The sequence below is a fragment of the Rhineura floridana genome, chromosome 5 (assembly GCF_030035675.1).
Source record: "Rhineura floridana isolate rRhiFlo1 chromosome 5, rRhiFlo1.hap2, whole genome shotgun sequence".
In the NCBI taxonomy this organism is placed as follows: domain Eukaryota; kingdom Metazoa; phylum Chordata; class Lepidosauria; order Squamata; family Rhineuridae; genus Rhineura; species Rhineura floridana.
The window spans coordinates 182,255,405-182,281,728 of NC_084484.1; the positions used below are offsets into that span (position 1 = coordinate 182,255,405).

Sequence of the window (26,324 nt, forward strand, 5' to 3'; positions counted from 1 at the left end):
TTTTTTGCTCCCAAACAAATTCTCTGAAGACACAAATATTAACAATGACTATACACTGCTAGACAAATTGCTCGTTGGAAATCAGATAAGCTCTAGAATTTGGTGCTGAGTTTATAAAATTATTTGCATGAAACTTAAGAAGAGACCACAGACTGACGTAAAGAATGTCAGCTTAGTTATGATTTAAGGATATTACAAATCATAGTCCCTAGAAAGCTCATGCTGGGCTTCAAATTACTAATCCTACAAGATCAACAGATCTTTTTCCTCTTTTTTTGTCCACTGTATTTGTATTCTGAAAAATGTACTAAATGACATCATGCTTTGCTGTGCCAAAGTGTGTGTGTGTGTGTGTAAGAAAGAAAAAGAGTGCACACACATAAATAATTTAAGAAATTAAGAGGCACAGAGGTTCTCCAGGAAAAGTGACATTAAATTGATTTTTGGATCATCTTCCCAGATTGCATTAATATTTAAAACATCATTTTGAAAAGTACACTACACAGTTGTCTGTCTGGAGGTTTAGGAGTGCCCATCTCAGTTCTCATGTTTCACTCTGAAGACATAGTCTACGTAATGGCTCTTTTACAAGCCCCAATAAATCCACATGAATGGCTCACAAGTAGGTTTGTGCCCTTTTGTGATGCCATTGCAACTTGAGTGTCTGCAGTAGCAGGAAAGAGACAGAACGCTTTCAACTGGGACATCATCGTAGTTCGGAAAAATGTTGAAAAATGTTGCACTCAGCAATTCTGAATATCCCCAAACTAGCTGTCAACCAATGATAGTTTATTAAAGTAGCCGAAAGAGCATTTTACCCACATATCTCTCCTATAAATCCTGGCCAGTTCTTTGAAATACTACCCCCTCCCCCAGGCTCCAGTGCCAGAAGTGAGCCCAGCTGGGAGAAATGTGCTGCTTCAGATGAGAGCAGAAGGATGGAACAATGGCGGGTGCAGGAAAGTTTAGACCTCGCTTCCTGCATGGCTTTGTGCCATGTCCTCGCCACCATTCAGATGTAGTTTTGGTCTAAGTGACAAAAGTCTATCTTTACATTTGACTCGTTTTGCGCCATATTCTTCAGTATGACGATCCATCTGGCCTCCAGTTCCAGAGCAAGATTATCATTCTCCAGTAGTGGTACAGTCCTAAGCAGATTCTGAGGGGGGATGCACGTCCTATTAAACCCTTAAAAAGCAGTGGGAGATCTGAACACAAGCTTCTTTTGTTACAGTTACTTGCACCCAAACTGCAAAGGTGTAAAGTCTAGAATAAGAATTCAGGGCAAAGTGGAACAAATTCAAGGAAGCTCACTTCTCCATTTCCTAGAAGATACAGCCTCTTTAAAAAACAAGTTTTATAGTGATTGATTTTATATAAATCTATATAATTTTACTAGAATTGTTGTATTGTTAGTTTGATTTCATATTCGATGTACCCCACTCTGGGATCACAAGTTTGATGAAGGGTGGATTATATATAGAATTAAATAAAAAGAGTGAAGTTATTTTAAGGATGAAATAAGGAAGGGAAGGTTTTGATGATGTGATTGTATCATGAGAATGAAACAGAAGTCTCAGACCTGAAGTGAATGGAAAGAAAATGAGGAAGAGGAGAGCCCAGAGGAATGGAAAGAAGCTGCAGAAAAGGAGAGCAATAAAAGAAAGGCATTTTTTAAAAAATGATGAAGAGCCCACACTTTTTTCATTTTGATCTATCAATGCTACATAAAGATTGTGAGTAGCATTCAAAGGCCTCCCCCTCCCAATACTACTATGACTACTACACCATAGTTGCTGTTGGCTGGGGGTGGGGGGTAGCAGAGATGCTGCAGACCATGGAGAATCTCAATACTTTTCAAGAAAGATCAGCTCAAATGCACCGGCAGCCAATTTATAACCAGGGCCAAAGTAAAAAAAACCTCAGCCATTTTAAGCTATGTTACAGATAAATGTAAAAAATCAGCGTGGGATCAAAAAAGTTATTCACGTCTGCTCAAGGTTTTGTGATTGCCCAGTGGAGTTCTCTGTTTTCCTGGAGCACTCTCATAATGCCTTTGGGACACCCCTCAGGTTCAGAACTATGATGAAGTGATGGCAGTACTGATTTATAAACCCTAGTCCAAAGCCTTTGTGAGCAAGCAGAATCGGTTCCCTAGTTCTTTGGATCCAGGCTGTAGAATATTCAATAATGCATCATCCTGCACACTGGCTCAGATAAGACATTAACACCAAACATGGTATGCACTAACCATAGCTTTAGAAACAAAATCATGAGTTGAGCTTCCAAACGTACAATATCCAAACTATGATCTGGAGCTGTTTGTCTGCTTTCATTGACACAAACTACAGTGTGCAAATCCACTTCAACCTGTGATTTCTGATTCTGGGTTTGCAGAGTTTATCAATTCAAATATCTTATTCTGTCCGACTTCTGTGAAACGTGGTTTGGTATTGTCTCATTTCTGAATTGACCCACTGTCTCTACTTCTTATGGACTAGGGTTTGTAACTTACCGTGTTTAGCCATAGTTATAACTTTTACTAATATCATTATTTGATTTATATCCCGCCCTTCCTCCCAGCAGAAGCCCAGGGCGGCAAACAAAAGCACTAAAACACATTAAACATAATAAAAACAGACTTTAAAATTTTAAAATACATTAAAACAAAACATCTTTAAAAACATTGGTTTTTTAAAAAAATGTTTTAAAACATATTAAAAAGCAATTCCAACACAGAAGCAGACTGGGATAAGGTCTCAACTTAAAAGGCTTGTTGAAAGAGGAAGGTCTTCAATAGGTGCCGAAAAGATAACAGAGATGGCGCCTGTCTAATATTTGAGGGGAGGGAATTCCAAAGGGTAGGTGCCACTACACTAAAGGTCCGCTTCCTATGTTGTGCAGAACGGACCTCCTGATAAGACGGTATCTGCAGGAGGCCCTCACCTGCACAGCGCAGTGATTGACTGGGCATATAAGGGGTAAGACGGTATTTCAGGTATCCTGGTCCCAAGCTGTATAGGGCTTCGTATACCTAAACTAGAACCTTGAACTTGGCCTGGTAGCAAATGGGCAGCCAGTGCAATTCTTTCAGCAGCGGGGTGACATGTTGGCGATACCCTGTCCCAGTGAGCAGTCTTGCTGCTGCTTTTTGCACCAGCTGAAGCTTCCGGACCAACCTCAAGGGCAGCCCCACACAGAGCACATTACAGTAATCCAGTCTGGAGGTTACCAGTGCATGGACAACAGTGGTCAGGCTGTCCCGGTCCAGAAATGGCTGCAGCTGTCTTACCAGCCAAAGCTGGTAAAAGGCAGTCCTAACCACTGAGGTCACCTGGGCCTCTACTGACAAAGATGGATCCAGAAGCACCCCCAGACTATGAACCTGCTATTTCAGAGAGAGTATGACCCCACCCAAAGCAGGCAACTGACCAATTATCTGAACTCGGGAACCACCACCCCACAGTGCCTCCGTCTTGCTAGGATTCAGACTCAGTTTATTGGCCCTCATCCAGCCCACCACCAAGTCCAGGCAGCAGTCCAGGGCTTGCACAGCCTCTCCCGATTCAGATGTTACGGAGAAATAGAGCTGGGTATTGTCAGCATACTGCTGACACCTTGTCTCAAATCTCCTAATGACAGCTCCCAAGGGCTTCATATGGATGTTAAACAGCATGGGGGACAAGATGGCACCCTGCAGCATCCCACAGCACAACTGCCAGGGGGCTGAAAGACAGTCACCCAATGCTATTAGCTGAGAACGACCTTGGAGATAGGATCGGAACCACTCCAATACTCATCTCACCAAGTCGGCCCAGAAGGATACCATAGTCAATGGTATCAAAAGCTGCTGAGAGATCAAGTAAGAATAACAGGGTTGCACTTCCCCTGTCCTTCTCCCAATAAAGGTCATCCATCAGGGCGACCAAGGCTGATTCAGTCCCATAACCAGGCCTGAACCCAGACTTGGATGGGTCAAGATAATCTGTTTCATCCAAGACTACTTGCAATTGCTGCACCACAACCCCCTTAATCCCCTTCCCTAAAAAGGGGGTATTTGCAACCGGCTGGTAGTTTTCGCAAACCGATGGGTCCAGGGTGGGCTTTTTCAGGAGCTGTCGGATCACCGCCTCTTTCAGGGCGACTGGAACCACTCCCTCCTGCAATGATGTGTTGACCACACCCTGGACCCCCTTGATGAAACCCCCTCGGCAAGAACGGCAAGGGTCGAGATTGACACATTGCTGGCCGCAATATTACACACAGTAATGAAACAAAGACCTCTTAGAATTTGCCAAAACAAAATTTAGATGACAATGAAGTTAGAAAAGTCTTCTAGAGTGAAGAAATAGCACTGTGTTCTATCTAACACAGTACCTTATGATAGAATGCGTAATACAGGGGGAAAATGTAAATTATTCAACTAAATTTTATCTGCCATTACCTTCATAATGTTTACTAAGTCTGTCTGATAGTAGCGATCTTGGTGTGCATTCGTGGCTGCTAAAGTGAGAAGGTAGTCGTTCCTCGCATGAGTAGCTTTAGAATTACACTCAGACCTTCGTGCTTTTAACTATATCAATAAAACAAAATTAGTAAACAAATGAACAGTAATTAAGACATGAACGTTTAACACTGTGAAGCAATAAGAGGATGAAGTTTAACAGCTTAGTAGCTTTCTTTCCAATGATAGATGCATTTCTTTAGGGAATGAAATAACAGTCTAATTAGATAGATAATTCAATAAATAAGTTGCAGGGTACAAATATATCTTGCACAGGTCCTGCTTGTGGGCTTCCCCCAGGCACCTGGTTGGCCACTGTGAGAACAGGATGCTGGACTAGGTGGGCCACTGGCCTGATCCAGCAGGCTCTTCTCATGTTCTTAACTTCCCATTTATACAGCATGTATTAAGGGTTCAAAACACTTCATATACTTTCTCTAAGTAATCCTTACCAACAACCCTGTAGAGAAGATCATTATCCCCAGACTGTAGGTGAGGGGGGGAGGCCGTGGCATAGTGGCTTATTTGATGCCACTGGAAGCATTAACCGCAGGGTGAGAGGGAGAGTGTTCTTGCACTCAGGTCCTGCTTGCAGGCTTCCCATTGGGGCATATGGTTAGCCACTGTGAGAACAGGATTCTGGACTAGATGGGCCATTTGCCTGATCCAGCAGGCTCTTCTTATGTTCTTATTTATTTATACCCTGCTTTTCAGCCCAAGGCCCTCAAGGCAGCTTACAGAAGACACAAATATCAAAATACAATAGAAGAATACATCAATAAAACAATAAAGCAATACAATAAAGCAATACGGTTTACAAAACACAATTTACAAGAGTTAAATAACAATAACCACCACAATCTACATTTCCAACTTAACACTTGCAGCACTAAAATTGGCCCCAAGGTACTGTCTAAAAGCACGTAAGTCCATGAGTCCACTACCTAGCTGGAACTAAGCTGGTCTGGGTATGTCAGGCCTGGATGGATATCTGCAAAGAGACCTCACATATGCTGCCTTGACTCCCATGATGGAAGGAGGCTTGGTGCCTACGGTAGGCCCTTCTGGTAGCTAACTCGGTCCTTGTAGCGGCTCAGGAAGGCAAAAGTTTGATAAGTCCTGAAGGGACACATAGGCAAGGTTCCTGAAGAAACAGACCTGCTGCTGTTGCTGTCGTCTCCTCCTCCTCCACCGAGCTGGTTTTCAAGATACTTTAGGGAAGACGTGCTTTAAATGTATGATGCCTGAATTGGCATTGGCTGACCAGGAAGGAGACCTTAGGGTCTTGGTGGATAGCTTGATGAACATGTCAACCCAGTGTACAGCAGAGTTATTATATTAGCAAAGGTGGTGTTCAATTTTAGGTGATGTGTGCTCAAGAAGAGAGAGACCCCATGGAAGCCTAATTGTGCACAGATCATCCACGGCCATTCCAGCTTAGCATCTCTCTCTCACACACACCTCTTATGAGAGGTTTTAATTGTGGACTTCATAGGTAACGCCCTCAGGCATTTGACAACACTACATCACATCATGAATGGCCCCAGTAAGGAGCACAAGTAAAACACTTTATGAAGGATGGGTGCATACTGCATAATAACAGCTTCAGTCATCTGCTACTCCTATAATCTAGGAGGAAAACTGAGGCTAAGAGCCCCTTTGCTTTCTCTAAGTTTTCTCTTACAGAATGTTCTCAGTGCAAGGAAATACCCTTTGTCCTGCCATGGGTAGACTACACTGGGCTGGTAAGAGGATACTTCATTGTACATGATGAGGTAAACAAAGCAAGACAAAATTAAACACAAGCAGGTAAACAGACTAACAGGCCCAAGCCAAGAGTTCTGCCAAAATCCTGCTCCCTACACCAAGTAGGTAGGGAGGGTTTGGCACTGTCCGTTATTTCCTCCTTTGAGAAGGGGTCAGAGTTACTCTTGTGCAGAAATAGGAGAACTTCCCATAGATTACAGAGAGACCTCTTGATACTGATGAGAAATGTGAAAGAACTTTAAATTCCTATGTACTTCTGAATGGATTCTAGTGTACAGCACAGACTGGAAGACAAGCCTACTCCAGTCACAGTTTGTCCAGCTTAATAATGATCTACTTTATGGACATTTGTGACACATTCTCTAGACACTATATATCTCTAAACTTATACTGTGCAACATATTTTTACACTCACCTTTACACTTGCTTTCTGTAAGCTTATCCTTGACTGAAAAAGACTAAGTTTAGACCTATAACAGAAAGTAACACAATAGATCAGCAGATTTTTATAATAGGCATTACATTTAGAAAGCAGCTTATTTGATCTTCCAAAATATTTATTTATTACATTTGTATACCGCCCCATAGCAGAAGCTCTCTGGGCGGTTTACAACAATTAAAAACATTAAAAACAAACATACAAATTTAAAAACACTTTTAAAAAAACAATTAAAAAAGCATATGCTAAAATATGGATCATATCTTCCAAAATATGGATACATTGTAGACACAGCACTGGAGAAAATAAAGACAACTTTTTCCTAGCAACTGGATTCAGTTCTACAGGTGACCAGGGAAGTACCTGCTTACAACCTTGGATTACAGCACTAATAGTCAAGCAGCATATATAACATAGAGCTATTTTCAACAAATATACATGCAGAAATTATAGATGTGTAACATACTTGGCCTCAATATCAGCCTTTTCACGGACAGCATGAGCCATCTGCTCTGTTTCGAAGTATTTCTTCTTGCCCTTAGCTAAATCTTTTACTGTCTCCTGCAATTCAGCCTGGATTCTGGTCAGCTGGTCCACACACTGAACAAAAAAGCACACAAAAGAGTAAGTAGCAATAGAAGTAGTAGATTAAGATGATGATGATTTAAAGTAGAATGGCTTTCCCCGCCAAGCATTATTGAGAATATCCCTGAAGCACTTTCTGAGCACCATCTGTGCACAGAATGTCGAACTTGATAGGCCACTGATTTTAAGCTTACATTCCTCTCTCTCTCTCCATGTGTGTGTGTGTGTGTGTGTGTGTCAGAGAGAGAGAGAGAGAGAGAGAGAGAGAGAGAGAGAGAGAGAGAGAGAGAGAGAGAGAGAGAGATTATTTTCACAAGATGTTTGTTTTCTGTATAGGTCCTTCCAGGCAGAGGATGCCCATTTTTCAGACAGCATCTTTCCCCATTTCACACACACACCCTGCCACAGAACAGGAGCAAAAGAATTGTGTGCTTAATTCAGGTTTGGAACTCCAAGGAAGCAGTGACTACTGGGCATTCAACTTAAATGACAATTATTTCCAAAACTTATAGCGCCAATTGCCACTACAATTTCCAACAGTTATCTTGGGAAAATTACAACATTAATTTACAGAATTGCAAGCTAAGCAAGAAATGGATGAAAATTCTCATGACCTCAGTGCTGTGGATCCATGGCAGTAAAATAATTTTTGATTTGCTATTTATATAAAAATATATTTTGATAAACTGGAATGCAGAAATATACGGGGCCACCTTATTCTGAGTCAGACCATTGGGCCATCTAGCTCAGTGCTGTCTACACTGACTGGCAGCAGCTCTCTAGGGTTTCATGCAGGAACTCTCTCAGCCCTATCTGGAGATGCCAGGGATCGAACCTGGGACCTTCTGCGTGCAAAGCAGATGCTCTACCAGTGGGCAGAAGAGAAGAGGAGGGGCAAAGAGTGTGTCTAACCTGCTTTGACTGGTGCACCAGCTATGGCAGTTTCTGGACAAGGAGAGTCTGACCATTGTGGTCCATGCATTGTTAACCTTGGATTAATTACTCTATGTGAGGCTTCAATTGAGGGTAGTCCGGAAGCTGCAGCTAGAGCAGAACTCAGTGGCTAGGTTACTATGTAGTGAAGTCTACCACAAAGCATGATACATCTTTTTTCAAATTGCAGTGGTTGCTGCCAGGTTATTGGGCCAGGTTCAAGGTGATGCTGTTGATCCACAAGGCCCTAAACAACCTGGTTACCTGAGGGAGTGCCTTCTCCTGTAGCAACCTGTCCATTCAATGAGATCTGCAGATCAATCCCTCCTGCTGTTCTGTTGTCTGCATATGGACACCCTGCAGCAAACAGGGGGAGGGGCCTTTTTGTGGTGGTACCCGGCTTTTAGAATTCCCTCTCCCTTAATTGTGTTTTGGCTTCTATTAGAGACCTGGCCCATCTTTTTTGTCAAACATCTGCCGATTTTAGTACCTAGCCTTTAGTAATATGTTTTTAGAGTTCTCTACTGTGGGTTTTTTTGCACTGATGTTTTCAGTTATTTTAACATATACTGTTTTAATAAACCTTTCAAAATGCCATGGAATTTGATAATGAATGGCAGTATAGAAATATTTTAACCAATCAACATAAATAAAGAAGTGGGTAGGGTGAGCCTGGGTATGAAAACCTGTGATTAAGGCAATAAATACTCGTTCTCACTCCATATTAATGTCTATACTACTTAAAAATGAACCTGGCCATTTATAAGTTAAGTGCTGCATTCTTTAAGGAGCTGCTGCATTAGTTCATGAGTACACCCAAGACTTAGAGAAGAGACACATTCAACATACAAATGCTTTTAAGAAAACTCAGACAGCTGCTTCTAGGGAAAAGCAATTTTGGGAAGAAGTTATTTGGAGTGAAACAAAAGGGAGATGCTAACCTTACCCCAGTTACTGCTTTTCCACTGTGGCTCCGTACACACAAAGTTTCAGATTATTCTTTCACGTGTGCATCTATAACCACGGGGAGGGGAGAAGCAGTTTCCGGTGGGATTTGCAAGAGGAAAAACAGGGACTGGGACACAGTTAAGTAGTATTCCCCTGCCACCTCTCCGCTTTAAAACTGTCCTACCTAAAACTGTTTTGCCCTATGAGATGTGGGCAAAGTTGTGCTGTATGGATCTACCCTAACACTGAACTGCAACCCATGCAAAATTAACTGCAAGTATGCCAGTTTAAATGGGTTACAGATTACAGATTAAACTGGTGAATTGGTACCTATTACACTGGACATGTTTCAGATACCTGCCTGAAATATATTGCTACAAAGATTGAAAATGAACCTTGATGATCTAACAAATAGCATTTCATCTACTGCAGCATTTCTCGGAAGGAAGGAAGAGTAACATTTGCTTCCTTTAATCAGAATAGCCTGCTTTGTGTATTAATGCACAAGGTTGCCTCTGTACCTATTTTCTGACCAGCTGCCTTTACTGGATGTGGCTGAATCATCTTTATTTCCGCTACACCCTTAGATCCTTCAATAATTTCTTAAACATTTTTAAAAGGTACCACACCTACCCTAGTCTAGTTGGGAAATTTCAAAGCTACCTCCAAAGAAACATATTGTCCATAAGATTTTTTTTGCTATGTCAGGATGTATTTGATTCCTTTTACAAAGCAATTTCTGCTGGCTGTTCTTCCCCAGCTATTTCAAGGAGAAAATATAGTGGCATTGTGGAACTTTGTTGCTTCAGGAAAAGTTGAAACTCAGTTTTATTCATGTCAACAAGGAAGCATCTATGTACATCATCTTAGAGTGCTAGAGTTGGGACAAGTTTCAAGGTCATCTGGTTCAACTCCCGCACTAGTGGGCTCCCTCCCCTCAGTCCAAACACTTCTAACAAAATAACCTTTGTGAGGGATGCCATGTTCTCATTGCCCACTCACTCCCCTCTCTTCCAATTCTGCACCATAGAACACCCACATCTGATACCAATAAACAATGCAAATAGAATTATTTGCTTATAGGAATATAAGAATTGCCCTGTTGCAGTTTTTCCTGATGTCCAGTCGAAATCTGGCTTCCTGCAACTTGAGCCAGACATGTATTTCCCGCCTTCTCACACAATAAACTCACTTAGCATAATACCTTTTTCAGTTGTTGTTCTTTAAAACACTTTACTGCTCTGGCAGGTTCAGAAATTAGGTTCTTGTAACTTTCACAGATATTGAGTCTGGACTGAGCCACTTGCACTGTGCCTTCAAGAAATGATTTCCATACTGGATACATGCTCCTAAAATACACAAACACAAAAGTTAGTATCGCTTTCCCCAGTTAATAAGGCGATGGAACCATCAAAGGCCTGTTGTGTTAAGTTTGCTAGGCACTTTAAGGATAAAATCACTCACCTTTATGTTGATGCTGCTGTAATATAGTCTTTGGTGAGGTGTCCAGTGTAATGTCTTATTCAAATCTGTGGAATCAGTTCCAGTTATTGAGGCCTGAGGATGTGGGCAAGGATATTCTGGCTGTCTATCCCCCTACTTGCCCTCTCCATCCTTGCCCATCCTGGCTTGTCTGTGAAAGAGGGGGGCGCTGACCAGGCGGAACCAGAGTTGGTTAACATATCCTTGCATGAGGGGATGGCACCCACCACCTTCAAGGAAGCAGTGGTGCATCCGCTCCTGGAAAAAAACCTCCCTAGCCCTTGAGGTACTTGACAACTATCACTCAGTTGCTAATACCCCTTTTTTGAGCAAAGTGCTCAAGAAGGTGGTGACAATTCAATTGCAACACTTCTGTAGCACACCGATTATGTGGACCCATTGCAATCTGTTTGATGACCTCCAGGAGAGGGGGGGAGTGCAACCATGTTGTTCCTGTTTATCACATACCCACCTTACTTGCCTTTTTTTTCTGAACTGAAAAGCCCCAAATGTTGTAACCTTTCCTCATAGGGGAGTTGTTTCAGCCCCATGATAATGCTGGCTTCCCTTTTCCAGCTCTTTAATATCCTTTCCGAGGTGTGGCAACCAGAACTGATCAAAGTGGTTTCGTTCAAGTATGGGAAAGTTAGGGGAACACTGTATTTGAACATTACGTTTAAGACTTCAAGTTCTGCAGTGATATTCAAACCATTGTATGACTGGCTTAATCTATCAAGTGGTTCCTTAAGTAAGCAAAACACACTCAGGCCATGCAGTGTTGAAAACCCTTCATCGATGCAGGAGAACATCCACTTTTCTGCAAGTTGCTTCCATGGAGGCAGCTGACAGAGAGATGGATTGGTGAGAACAGAAAGGCGAAAAAGAGGAATGGAGGATTTCCTTCCAGCTCTCTTTCCCCTCTCACTCACCACCACAAAATCCTTTCTTTTTCTTTTTTCTTTGGAAGTTGTACACATTTTTACACAGTGCTATTGTGCTAAATTTGCTAATCCTTATTGTCACCAGTCCTCAGATTTCACAATCACTGTAACATTTTATGGGCCATGGAAAGACACAGAACTCCGTTATCTCCATATATTCAATTCACACTTAGTCTCCACAAAGGGCTTATTCCATGCACAGAAGGTTTTGACCCAGTGGAGGATTCTACTGGAAGAATGGGGGTGGGGGAAAGACTTTCTTCAATTCCTGCCTCTCCTCCTACTGTTCTGGAGGGTCCCCAACATCTGGAGCAGATTTTCAGTGGATGCAAGTGCTGCAGGGGAAAGGAGGATTCTGTGAAAGTTGTCCTGCTTTCCACCAGCGGAAGCATTCTCTGAGCAAAATTCTGTTCAGAGAATGCTCCTGCGAGCAGACACCAGGATGGGATCCAAGTCAATATATATCACTTACAAGATAAAGAGCACTTGATATTATGCATGGAATGCAGTCAGCAATGCAAGTAAATGTGTTAGAATTACCTAAAATCATGTCGGTCATCAGTTTTTATTCCAGTCCACTCTTTCTTTAAGTACTGACTAGCCAATTTCTGAATGCCCTGTTTTTTTAAAGAGAGAGAGAGAGAGAGAGAGAGAGAGAGAGAGAGAGAGAGAGAGAGAGAGAGAGAGAGAACAGGATTATTTACAAATGAATTTGTACTCCTGGCATTTCCTGCAAAATATTAAATACAGTTTTTCAGGAGGGTAAGAACATAAGAACATAAGAAGAGCCTGCTGGATCAGGCCAGTGGCCCATCTAGTCCAGCATCCTGTTCTCACAGTGGCCAACCAGGTCCCTGGGGGAAGCCCACAAGCAGGACCCGAGCGCAAGAACACTCTCCCCTCCTGAGGCTTCCGGCAATTGGTTTTCAGAAGCATGCTGCCTCTGACTAGGGTATTGTGGGAAAGATCTCTATCTCTTCTATTGGATTTGAATTCCCACCCAAACCAACAATGCCAAGACCAACTACACAACCAAACAACAGCAGAAGTGCGCAATTCCCCCGCCCCATCTCACCCTCATGCACGCACGCAAGCACACAGCTTGTCTTCCTGAAGACTTAAGTTAGGGTAATTACAGCCCCACAGTAGCAACATTTCCAACAAAACCTGATATGATCAGAACTTTTGGTTGTGACTGAAGATGGTGGAACACCAGTGGTGTTTGAAGGTGTCTATGATGACATTCCTCTCAATTAGTGGCATAACATCCTCTCAAGTATCACAGCAATTATGATAAAGAACAATGCAATAAGTTTTGAGAAGGTTGTTTTTGTGGCTTGGGATTTCTGAATGTAGATTTTTCTATTATTTTAATGAGTAATTATTGAAAACTGACAGTTTATCCAGGATGCTGTTTGCAATGGAGGTCTGAAGTAACAGTTTTACTTTCCTCTTCTAGAGACTCAATTGGTGAGCATCTGTATGATTTGTATGTATAGTTGATTTTTTATTCCAGAAGTGCTGCCCTTTATGTATATATATATTTATATATAGTTTTTCTGATTTTATATTAGGTCATTGAAAAAGACCTTTGTGTTGAAATGCATTTGGTTTATATTGAAATATACTGTGCAGGACTGGCCTATTCATGATTTATTATTGGAGTTCTTGTAAATAGAGTAATTATTTTATTGTAATAAAGAATTCTGATTTTTTTATACATCCTCCAACTCTATTTTTGGTTGCAAATTTGCTTTGGTTTGTTAAGGATCATTTGTGCCATGATTGTTTGAGCAATTTGTTAGTGGTTTGAGGGAATGTTGCCAAGGAATTGGCGAGATGACTGGAAGCAAGTATAGTACAGTAGGCAGACTATAGGATGTGGAAGACCCCAGTAAATCACTGTCACAGCTATTGTGGACATGAATGCAACTGAAGTATCCAATCCTGATTTCATGGAATTGGGTGGGTAAGACCATAGTAGAATCATAGTAAACCAATATACAGGAAATTATACTCCTGAACTAAGATAAAAATCCTGCCATTTACCCGTATCAAGTCAAAAAGCTTGGAACTTTTTTGTGGGGGGTGTATTTCACAGAGGTAGCCATAAGTGGCGGCAAAAGCAGCTCTTTCTCAGTTAAGATTAGTAAGTGGGTTTGCATAGCAAGCATATAATGTAAGGTCCTCCTTGTTCTACTCTCAAGGACACTTGCTGCTTCTCCTCTCAAAAGGTCCCCGAGACAAAGACCATCATTGTTTGGCTCCAACTGGGAAATCTACCAATAGTTTAACCTTTGACACAGTTACACTGAGCATGAAGCTTGGGAGTGTGCTCAGTACTTGCTTGTGGATCACTTGGCAACCTTTTAATTCAAACAGTCATGATTGTAATATTTAAATGCAAGCAAAATCCCATTAATGTAGACATGCCAATAAGTTTAACGGGAAAAAAAATCTAACTCCTATGTAGAAATCAAATGAAATTTACAGAAGGGCACTGTTGCCTAACCTTTGAACCCCTTCACATTTCAATCTTAAGGTTTACTCACATAATTCAGTGGGACACAATAATCATAGATATATGGCAGTGAGATTGACTGGTCATTTTTAAAGCCTTAAATACTTGGAATTAGACACTGCCCTGCATTGCCTTAGTATTATATTAACTATAGAATGATTTCAGAAGAGAAACCACTGAGCCCTTTAAATGTATCGAGCACCAAACTAAGTGTGACGCTAAGCTCATCATCACTTGAAATAGTGTGTTTTCTTTTTTTAAAAAAAATGCTATATCTGCTGGAAACACTTTTAATTGGGAGTGCTGCATGTAAGCAGAGGAGGTTTAACCCTTTCCCCCCACCACGGTCCTGACAAAATATTATCCCTGGAAGAAAAGCTTCCTTTAGTGCCAAAGGTAGCTTTCCTTCTGGGCCGAACAGGGGCTGGGGAGGGATCTATCTGACTGCAGTGGGGAAGAAAAAGGGTAAACCTCCCCACTCTATGTGCAGCCTTCCTAATAAAAAAACTGTTGCGAACCTGTTGTTTTTTTAAAGGAAAGCATAAGGTTCCATGTTATGCATTTAGTGCCACATCTCGTTTGATCCTGACCTGATGGGAAAAGGAGTGACTTGAACTAAGAGTAGTTTTTCTGGATAGTCCATTTCACAGCAAAGCAGATTGAGATACACATAGTGAAAGAAAGAATACCAAAGCCCTCCTGCCCTTGAACTAAGAGCCAGAAAAGTGGAGTCCCTCAAAACGATGCTATTTCATTGGCCATCAAGAACCAGTGTAAAGTACTTCAAAACTTCCTTTTGGTTTTTTAATACACCAACTGATGATGTACTGTGTGATACTGTTGTGTCTCTAAAACATTACTCTCCTATGGCACATGCTATATTGTACACATAACGCTGCCCTTTGGGAGAGTGATAAGACTACTCAACTAAAGAGTACATTAAGATCCTCAAAGGAGGGGCTCTTCTGTGAGTGTCCCCACCATCTCAGAGCAAGGCAGGTGGAACACTCTCCTCAGAGGTTAAAAGGATGCTTTCTACAGTGTTCTCTAGGCACCAGGAAATGGCCTCTTGGTTATGTAAACTGCTTGGAGAATGTGGCTGGATGGGAGGTGTGTGATATATATATATATATATATATATGTACACATAATTGTGATTAACAAAACAGAAGTAGTTTTTATTGTATTATCAAAACGTTTTGGCTTCCGCCTTCATCAGCTGCTAACATACAAATGCTGTTACCAAGGTGGCAGTTATCTTCAGAAACTGTAAAGAACTTGTGAGTTGCTAAACTTTCCATAGATAGTCCTCAGATATGAAGAGAAAATTCCTGACATTTATGCTTGTTCTGAAGCTTGGCCACTACTTAATCAGTCCCACTTGTCAATGAAATTCAACTTCTCACTGATTACAACAGATTATTAAACTGCAGCAACTGATATTTTTAAATATAGGAATGCCGAGACAACTGCGTTCAGCATAAGTGAAATGAGTTATGTAAAGCGAAATACTGCACAAATTTGGAAAACAAATTTAGCAAAAAAAAACTTAGATCATTACAATTTGGTGAAATCAAAGGTTTCAGACCAATTGAACTGTTCTCTACATGAAAATGGAAATGGACTGCCTTCAAGTCGATTCTGACTTATGGCGACCCTATGAAGAGGGTTTTCATGGTAAGCGGTATGCAGAGGTGGTTTACCATTGCCTTCCTCAGAGGCTGGGAGGCAGTGACTGGCCCAAGGTCAACAGTGAGCTTCATGGCTGTGTGGGGATTCGAACCCTGGTCTCCCAGATCATAGTCCAACACCTTAACCACTACACCACACTGGTTCTCTACATAGCCATGCTTATTTTAATTTTACTAAAAATTCTTCTGAAAAACCTCTACAACATAAATTTTTTTGATAGGCTACCAAATATCTGCTCTTTGTGAATTGCCATATGGGAAAGATGTGATAGATACTGATGGTGATATTTTTTTAAAAACGAAATAGTGGTATATAAATATATTTATAAATAAATAAACAATAAATGAATATATCATTCAGAGTCCACAACAAAGAACTATTTGGGAGCAGGGTACTGAAGGAATGCAGGCCTCCACATCACCTTGGCTATGCACTGAGATCGTCTCACATTGGTGAGGTGGCTAGACAGAGGGCATTTCTTACTATCGCACGCTACTTATGGAGCTTTCTCTCAGAGAGGCTCACATGATGCCCACTTTGCTATCTTTTTGGTGCCAGGCAAACAGCATTTTATTTTACCAGACTTTTAATTGTTAAATTGTGATGATTTTGCTGCCAGTTTATACCCATAGTTCACTGTTAGTACCTTGTTGCAGTATTTAGTTTTATTGTGTAAGCCAACCGAGAATACTTACATTGAAGGGCAGCACAGAAATTTCTAAAATAAACAAACTACCCAAAGGTTTTGTGAACAACATGGAGGATCTGTACTGTAACATATTCCTCAGCTACACCAAGCTGAGTTATGGTTAGCATTTCACACAGGCTTGGTTTGCACACAAAGCTGAGCCGTGGTTTGTTTAGCCAAAGTGTGGTGCTGTTTGTCTGAACGTCTGAACTAAGCCCATCAAACTAACCACTGTGTTTTTTCTGGCAAATAAACCATGATGTGAAGCCATTGTTTGTTGTTGGCTTATGAAACACGGCATGTTCCACCTATGTTTCGACATTAGTCTGGACCCAACAGCCTTGCTTAAACATGGCTTGTCTGGCTTCCATGCCCCAGAGGTTCAGCAAACAAAGCAAGCTTTGGAGAAATAAGAAATTAGAACAAGATCAACAATGGTACCCTGAGTTCTAATCTGACACTTTTTTTCCAGCTGATAGCTTCATTTATCCATTTCTATTATATTATGCTGGTGGATTTTGGATATATTAATTTTATTGTCTGGTATTTTATAGAAATGGTAGAATCTCAGCAGGAAAATTTGATTAAGCTGTTTTCTATTGTTTTTATTGTATATATCTCAATTGCAATGGCTTGTGGCTAATGCAAATAAAGGATTTGATTTGGAGAAATAAGCCATGGATTGTTTCCTTGCCTGCAAGATAATTCCTAGATAGTTGAACTCACAACTAAAATAAACCATGACTTCATTGTATTGGCAGAGTAGCAAGCAGCCCCACTACTTTGCATTTAGATACTCACATGGATGTATAACTAACAAGACAAGGCCTGCCAAAAACCTTTGAAAACTGGACAGAAGAGAAGCAGGGTAAAGAGGAAATTTCCCGTCCTTTAACCCACAACCTTAAACCTTGTTTCCTCTTCAGACCTTACTCCAAGGATAGTTCCTGCAGTTGTAGCCTCTCTGCCGACATCAGAGGTTGAAAGGATCAGTGTGGGGCAGTTTTTAAAGCAAATGACTGGCAACACCTCTTGCACTATAGTTCCCAAGCTTGGGAACCCCATGCAAGGATTTTGACAGGTGAGTGAGGCAACCCACCTGTCAGACATATCATGCCATAATGATATCATGTGACTGACAGGCAGACTGCCCGACCTACTTGTCAAATTTAGCTTATAGGGTTGGGCCAGATAAAGATCTCTTTCCCACCCCCCAAAACCAGAAATGTTCCCTACACTAGACTCTAGTGTGTGAGGAAGCAGCTGGGACTCAGAAGACTGGCACATGTCATCCAAAACCAATAGCTCAGCAACATCTGGCGGGCGTTCCTCACACCAGAATTAGAACCTGGGCTGAAGGAAGCAGGCTGCTTGCTTCCCTTTCACTCAACTGCTAGCCGCAGTTGGCTAAAGGCTTGCATGTGAGCACTGCTCTCTACTATTAGTGTTCCAACCAGCATGGAGGCAACTCACAAGTGTAGTTTTAGTAGTGTGAGAATCCAGGGCTTCTTAAAAACAAACTTTCCAATACATATACACCTCAGGGGTCCCCTGCATCCACCTCCAGCGTATTCTGTACCATGTTAGTAACCAACGTGCCTATACACAACAACCACTTTACTAATCTAGGGTGATGTAGTACTTGATCGCATCCAGTGGAGAGAAAGGGGTGGATTAAATTAACTCTTCCCACTATTACATAACAGACTGGTATGAATGTATGTGGAAAATAATTTTCAACAGCAAAATTTGAGAAGTGAAATGTATTTATTATAAGTACTTCAGTGGCTTGCAGATTATGAGTTTTAAGCAATTTAGTAATTTTGAGTACAAAAATAAAATACTTTTAACAGGTTACATGCACTTTGTTAATATTGCAGTCCATTTCCATTTTCTCCCTGTAAATGGGGGACTTGGTTATAACAATCAACTAATTTAGAAAAAGCAGGCAAGTTTTTAAAATTCTTCCATTTCAACTCAGCCTTTTATTTCCAGTCTTGTCCCACCTTTTTTAACTCTCAGGAAAAGATCTTTATAGCGCATAGCTGGACTCCTGCTGGGAGGAAGGGCGGGATATAAATCAAATAATAAATAAATAAATAAATAAAGTATGGACTCTTCTGGCCTAGTCATAAGAAAATGCATTTACTCCTCTCCATGCACAGCATTCCAACATCATCCTTAAACTTTTACATAAGATATTATTGCAATGGAAGAGGAGGAGGAAGCTGAAGACAAGAAGATCAATGCATCTGTCAAGTAGAAAGTAGAGTATCAAAGGCCAGCTCCTCAGAAGATATCCTCCGATACAATTAATGCACTTTCCTCTTTCTATCTTGCACTTTTAGATTCCATCTTTATTTCCTAATAAGACTAATCTGAGGGAAAATGAGAAAGCAAAAGTAGTGATGAACCTCCCCCACTATTAACAAACAACGATCTGATGCTGATAATGCATCGTACTTGTTCAAAGCAAGCCATCATTTGACCAGAATTTAAATTGCAGAACGTTCTGCCCCAGCCTAGTTGGCCTGCTTCATTGCACTTAGTACTTTTATCACAGACAGAAATAACAGCCTCATCACTTAAGGCCTCCATACCCAGAATATTAAAAAGGTCATGTTTACACTATCTGCAGGGATCACTTAATCCCTTTTTTATACTGTTGTGCTGTATCACCACGCATATTTTCCTGTTTTTTCTGTATCTACATGCTCAGGCACAATGGGAAATAGTTCCAAATTATTTAATGCTTTATGTAGTTAAATCTTATCTGTTAATCTTCCCAAATTTTCCAGAATTAAAAAAAATGATGCAATTTGAGGGAGAGAATACTTATAAGCAAAGGATGCCAACTTTTGGATAAGTGTCTGCCCTTGTATCTTTAACTGAAGCCATTGGGGGAAAATGGACTGCCTTCAAGTCAATCCCCACTTATGGTGACCCTCTGAAAGAACAACCACATCCAGAACAGCCTATCTTCCACCTCCCAGACATGAGAACTCTGGACACAACACTTCTGTCTTTTCAGGATTCAGCCTCAATTTATTGGCCTACATCCAATTCATCACTACCTCCAAGCATCGGTTCAACACCTCAACTGCCTCTCCTGATTCAGATGGAATAGAGCAGTAGAGTTGGATGTCATTTGCATACTGATGGCACCTCATTCCAAATCTCCTGATGACAACTTCCAGTGGCTTCATATAGATATTAAACAGCATGGGGGACCAGATGGAACCCTGCAGAACACCACAGGTCTTAACAAAATTTTCTTTTAAAGGGCCATTTCATAAAGTCACCCATCACAAAATTCCGAGCTGCTGTGCATTATGGAAATGCACATTTCAAATCATGCACCCCTTTGCAAATGGCATGTCCCCACATTTACACAGTTGTAAAGTTGCTTCTTTCAGTGCCTTCTTTCTATAGAACATTCCACATTCCAACATAAAACTTCAAGAGCTCTCTCTCTCTCCAAACACTACAAGACTGTTTCATCTGTGAAGTCTTACAGTATTAATGGATATTTAAAAAAATGGAAATGGACTGCCTTCAAGTCGATTCCAACTTATGGCGACCCTATGAAGAGGGTTTTCATGGTAAGCGGTATTCAGAGGAGGTTTACCATTGCCTCCCTCTGAGGCTGACAGGCAGTGACTGGCCCAAGGTCACCCAGTGAGCTTCGTGGCTGTGTGGGGATTCGAACCCTGGTCTCCCAGGTCGTAGTCCAACACTAACCACTATACCACACTGGCTCTCAATGGATATTAAAACAACCCTCTAAATAACTGCAGATGCTATTGTAATAGATGCTATTCCAACTGAGTTACAAATATGCTATATTTCTTTTCAAGAGTGAGTTTACATCATAAACATGAAATCCTGTACCATTAAAAATATACAATTATGTATACAATTTGTCAGACTTTTCATTGTTTTAAGGAAGAGTAAAGTTCTGACCCTTAACACTGTATTCCTTTGCCATGGCAGTGGGCATGCATCGCTGAAAAGGATTAAAGGAAACTATACCATGATTTCTAGCTTTCTGCTTAGAGGGAATCTGTATGGAGGTGCATTCAACCATACAATCCCCACCTGCAGTATGAAGTGGTTCAGTCCAGTAACCAGGGGTGTTGTTATGCTGGGGACACCCGCCTGACACAGACACAACTGTTTAACTGGGGCAGTGTGGTTGCACCAGGAGTATCACCAGTCTGGTGGCTTTGCCCCACCCTAAGCACTGGAGTTTTACCTCCTTGCCTTCAGAGGTTCCAGCTATACCTGCTGTTGAAAACCACAGCACTCCTACCACAGCTTGTCTTGATTTCAAGCTTATCTTCACAGGCTCTCCCCCATTTCTCTGGGGGTAAGATGACGGTAGGTGATAAAGGGAAAGTCATGAAATGGTGGTAGGAAATGCTTGGAAGTTAACTGGAGCTCCTAAGACCTCACCAAGGATGTCTGGACTGCTTGGGTTCATGGGTGGGTTGCCCCTGGGTTCAATGAGGAATGTAGCATGTGGACCCACTCTTAGTTTGTGAATACCAGAGACAAAATTGGTGAGAGAGCTGGACTGTTGCTCAACCCCACCCAGCCATGTTGATTTTCTTAACCTGTTGCCCATGTTACTGGCAACACTTAAAGAAAAAAACAATCCAAATATGGGCCATGAAAATGGAACAGGTGGACCACACTGTGTTTCAAAATGAAATTATTCCTTTTACTGAAGTATATGAAACATTAGCTTGAGATCTGCAGGAACTTTGATGGCTGCATGAAGGAAACAAGCCCAACTCCAGGGGGGAAAAGGGTCACTGAATAAGACTTGGAAAACAACCATGCTGTCAACTGTTATAAATCTGATACGTTTGGCCTTGTGCCTCCCACAGGGAAACTTCTTTTAAAGCTTATAACAAAGTGCTTTAGAATGAACCTTCACATAACATCCATATTGCAAAATAAAAAAGATTTTTAGCATAGTTCTTAACAGGGTATCCTTTTTTATAGCGCACTACATCTGTAATAGTCCTAAACAAAAGTAAAAGTGGGCAGAAGAACTTTGCTTTGCCTTCTCTTTGCACTGTATTAAATAAAGTCATTGATGCACCAGTATGCTGTTCCACAGCCCAATGATAAATACCCATAATGAAACTCTGAACTCTTTGGCATGATTAATCAGCCTCACAGTACATTACAGTTAGCCAAATTTAAGGTTATTTCCTGGTTTTGTTAACAGTACCCCCAATTAGGCCAAAGGGAGCCCTGATCTCTCTGTACTGCAGGGACGCGGGGCTGCATTCTTCCATAACAAGTGTAGTGTGGTGATTAAGAGGCAAGTTAGTAAGGACCAATCTGCTTTATACACTGAAAGCAGTATCATACCACTTTAAGCAGTCATGGCTTCCCCCAAAGGATCCTGGGAATTGTAGTTTGTTAGGAGTGCTGAATGTTGTTAGGAGATCTCCTATTCCTCTCACAGAGCTACAATTCCCAGACTGGTTTAAGAATCAATCCTTCTTCCCAGGGCACTCCGGGAATTGTAGCTAGGATTCTTTGGGGGAAGTGATGACTGTTCAAAGTGGTATGAAACTGCTTTATATGTATAGGGCAGATGGGGCTTAAGTCTCTCTGGTTCAAATATCCCCTTTGCCTTGAACACAGAGTGACTTTAGATCAGCCACTGTCTCAATCCAAGCCTCCCATCAAAAACATCTCTGTGCCTCAACCAGCTTTCTCAGGAAAGGAGTCTGAGGCAAATAGTGGTGACAAAATATTAAGTTCTAGGCCTTATTGACAAATTAAAAACAAGAGTCTGGATGGCACCCAACCAAGAGTTCTTAAAAGAACTCAAATGTGAAATTGTTGATCTTGTAACTTAAGTATGTAACTTGTACCTAAGATCAGCCTTGGTACCCAAGGACTGGAAAGTGGCCAATGTAACACCGTTTTTTAAAAAAGGCCTTAGAGGGAATCAGAGAAATTACAGGCTGCTCAGCTTAATGTCTGTTCCAGGAAAACTGATGGAATGCATGATTAAAGACAGAATTACCAAGAACACAGAAGAACAGTCTTGCTGAGGCAAAAGCAGTATGCCTTCTGCAAGGTTAAGTCCAGTCTCAGAAAACTTTTAAAGTACTTTGACAGTGTCAATAAACATATAGATGGAGGCGACTCAATCGCAAAGTCAAAGTAGACTATGTCAGATCACAACAGGCAAGGCTAAGCACAGTTTAGTCAGGACCCTGGACAGGTCACTGTGGAGGTGTTGGCCACCTGGTCTGGATCTGCTGATAATCCCACTGTCTGAAGAGCTGTCTATTTCTTGAAGATCCATTGTCCAGTTCTGCAGTTGCTCCTACTGCATAAGAACATAAGAACATAAGAAGAGCCTGCTGGATCAGGCCAGTGGCCCATCTAGTCCAGCATCCTGTTCTCACAGTGGCCAACCAGGTGCCTGGGGGAAGCATGAGGGGTCAAATGAAGCCACATCCTCTGGCCTGGCTGGATCCTGAATCAGAAGGATATGGCTCCCCAGGCAATGCCAGAGGGGAGACTGAGGCCAGAGAACATGGCACATCTTGACTATTAATCCCTAATCCATTTTTCAGTCCCTTTACTTTTTGACACACTTTAACTGCCTCAGAATTCACCTTTCCTCCAAGCCACTCAAAATCTTCACCTCCCTCCCTTCAGAAGGGAGCTCTATTCAAGCTTCCAGATTGAGCTACTGGGATGTTGTTATGTGCCTTCAAGTCAATTACGACTTATGCCGACCCTATGAATCAGCGACCTCCAATAGCATCTGTCGTGAACCACCCTGTTCAAATCTTAAGAACATAAGAAGAGCCTGCTGGATCAGGCCAGTGGCCCATCTAGTCCAGCATCCTGTTCTCACAGTGGCCAACCAGGTGCCTGGGGGAAGCCCCCAAGCAGGACCCGAGTGCAAGAACACTCTCCCCTCCTGAGGCTTCCGGCAACTGGTTTTCAGAAGCATGCTGCCTCTGACTAGGGTGGCAGAGCACAGCCATCACGGCTAGTAGCCATTGATAGCCCTGTCCTCCATGAATTTGTCTAATCTTCTTTTAAAGCCGTCCAAGCTGGTGGCCATTACTGCACCTTGTTGGAGCAAATTCCATAGTTTAACTATGCGCTGAGTAAAGAAGTACTTCCTTTTGTCTGTCCTGAATCTTCCAACATTCAGCTTCTTTGTTTTTTTTCATTAATTTTATTCAAATTTTGAAACACAAAACAAAACAAAACAAAAAAAAACAGATTAAACAATAAAATAAAATGTTGACTTCCGATTTGTCGCAGATCAGTTATAGGTCTATGATATATAACAAACCTGTCTCTTAATATATTACAAAATCACTTTCCTCCAGTAATTATCTTAATTAATAATCAAATCTCATTAACATCACTTTATTCTTTCCGCAAAAAGTCAAAGAGAGGTTTCCACTCCTTGAGAAATATATCCATCATTTTTCTCCAAATAAACATGTCAATTAATCCATCTCATCAAGTCTGCTAGGTCCAGTAATTTCAATAGCCATTTTTCCATTATCATATGATAATGATAATGCAACATTCAGCTTCTTTGAATGTCCATGAGTTCTAGTATTATGAGAGAGGGAGAAGAACTTTTCTCTATCCACTTTCTCAATGCCATGTATAATTTTATACACTTCTATCATGTCTCCTCTGACCTGCCTTTTCTCTAAACTAAAAAGCCCCAAATCCTGCAACCTTTCCTCGTAAGGGAGTCACTCCATCCCCTTGATCATTCTGGTTGCCCTCTTCTGAAACTTTTCCAACTCTATAATATCCTTTTGGAGATGAGGCGACCAGAACTGTACACAGTATTCCAAATGCGGCCGCACCATAGACTTATACAACGGCATGATGATATCAGCTGTTTTATTTTCAATACCTTTCCTAATTATCCCTAGCATGGAATTTGCCTTTTTCACAGCTGCTGCACACTGGGTTGACATTTTCATCGTGCTGTCCACTACAACCCCGAGGTCTCTCTCCTGGTCGGTCACTGCCAGTTCAGACCCCATGAGCGTATATGTGAAATTCAGATTTTTTGCTCCAATATGCATAATTTTACACTTGTTTATATTGAATTGCATTTGCCATTTTTCCGCCCATTCACTTTTTGGAGCTCTTCGCAATCCCTTTTTGTTTTAACAACCCTGAACAATTTAGTGTCATCAGCAAACTTGGCCACTTCACTGCTCACTCCTAATTCTAGGTCATTAATGTTGAAAAGTACAGGTCCCAATACCGATCCTTGAGGGACTCCACTTTCTACAGCCCTCCATTGGGAGAACTGTCCGTTTATTCCTACTCTCTGCTTTCTGCTTCTTAACCAATTCCTTATCCACAAGAGGACCTCTCCTCTTATTCCATGACTGCTAAGCTTCCTCAGAAGTCTTTGGTGAGATACCTTGTCAAACGCTTTTTGAAAGTCTAAGTACACTATGTCCACTGGATCACCTCTATCTATATGCTTGTTGACACTCTCAAAGAATTCTAATAGGTTACTGAGACAGGACTTTCCCTTGCAGAAGCCATGCTGGCTCTGCTTCAGCAAGGCTTGTTCTTCTATGTGCTTAGTTAATCTAGCTTTAATCATACTTTCTACCAGTTTTCCAGGGACAGAAGTTAAGCTAACTGGCCTGTAATTTCCGGGATCCCCTCTGGATCCCTTTTTGAAGATTGGCGTTACATTTGCCACTTTCCAGTCCTCAGGCACGGAGGAGGACCCGAGGGACAAGTTACATATTTTAGTTAGCAGATCAGCAATTTCACATTTGAGTTCTTTGAGAACTCTTGGGTGGATGCCATCCAGGCCCGGTGATTTGTCAGTTTTTATATTGTCCATTAAGCCTAGAACTTCCTCTCTCGTTACCACTATTTGTCTCAGTCCCTCAGAATCCCTTCCTGCAAATGTTAGTTCAGGTTCAGGGATCTGCCCTTATCATCCAAGGGTCCAATCGCCTCCCTAGATGGACTCCTGGTTTGAATGTATTGATAGAATTTTTTGTTGTTGGTTTTTATGTTCTTAGCAATGTGCTCCTCAAATTCTTTTTTCGCATCCCTTATTGTCTTCTTGCATTTCTTTTGCCAGAGATTGTGTTCTTTTTAATTTTCTTCATTCGGACAAGACTTCCATTTTCTGAAGGAAGACTTTTTGCCTCTAAGAGCTTCCTTGACTTTGCTCGTTAACCATGCTGCCATCTTCTTGGCCCTGGCGGTACCTTTTCTGATCTGCGGTATGCACTCCAGTTGAGCTTCTAATATAGTGTTTTTAAACAACTTCCAAGCATTTTTGAGTGATGTGACCCTCTGGACTTGGTTTTTCAGCTTTCTTTTTACCAATCCCCTCATTTTTGTGAAGTTTCCTCTTTTGAAGTCAAATGTGACCGTGTTGGATTTTCTTGGCAATTGGCCAGTTACATGTATGTTTAATTTAATAGCACTGTGGTCACTGCTCCCAATCGGTTCAACAACACTTACATCTCGCACCAGGTCCCGGTCCCCACTGAGGATTAAGTCCAGGGTTGCCGTCCCTCTGGTCGGTTCCATGACCAACTGGTCTAGGGAATAGTCATTTAGAATATCTAGAAACTTTGCTTCTTTGTCATGACTGGAACACATATGCGGCCAGTCTATGTCCGGGTAGTTGAAGTCACCCATTACTACCACATTTCCTAGTTTGGATGCTTCCTCAATTTCATATCTCATCTCAAGGTCTCCCTGAGCATTTTGATCAGGGGGACGATAGATTGTTCCCAGTATTAAGTCCCTCCTGG

The 26,324-nt window shown here is 41.5% G+C and overlaps 1 protein-coding gene across 1 annotated transcript in view; it reads right to left on the minus strand.

Annotated features, from left to right (window-relative positions):
* The window catches only part of FCHSD2 (FCH and double SH3 domains 2), a 197,825-nt gene that overhangs the window by 81,202 nt on the left and 90,299 nt on the right, over positions 1–26,324 (minus strand). Inside the window, exons 4-8 of the mRNA XM_061629063.1 lie at positions 12,140–12,216; positions 10,381–10,525; positions 7,177–7,310; positions 6,687–6,741; positions 4,445–4,573 (exon numbers count right to left, since the gene is read on the minus strand). Coding sequence (XP_061485047.1) covers positions 4,445–4,573; positions 6,687–6,741; positions 7,177–7,310; positions 10,381–10,525; positions 12,140–12,216 — 540 coding nt within the window. The remainder of the gene's footprint in view (positions 1–4,444; positions 4,574–6,686; positions 6,742–7,176; positions 7,311–10,380; positions 10,526–12,139; positions 12,217–26,324) is intronic.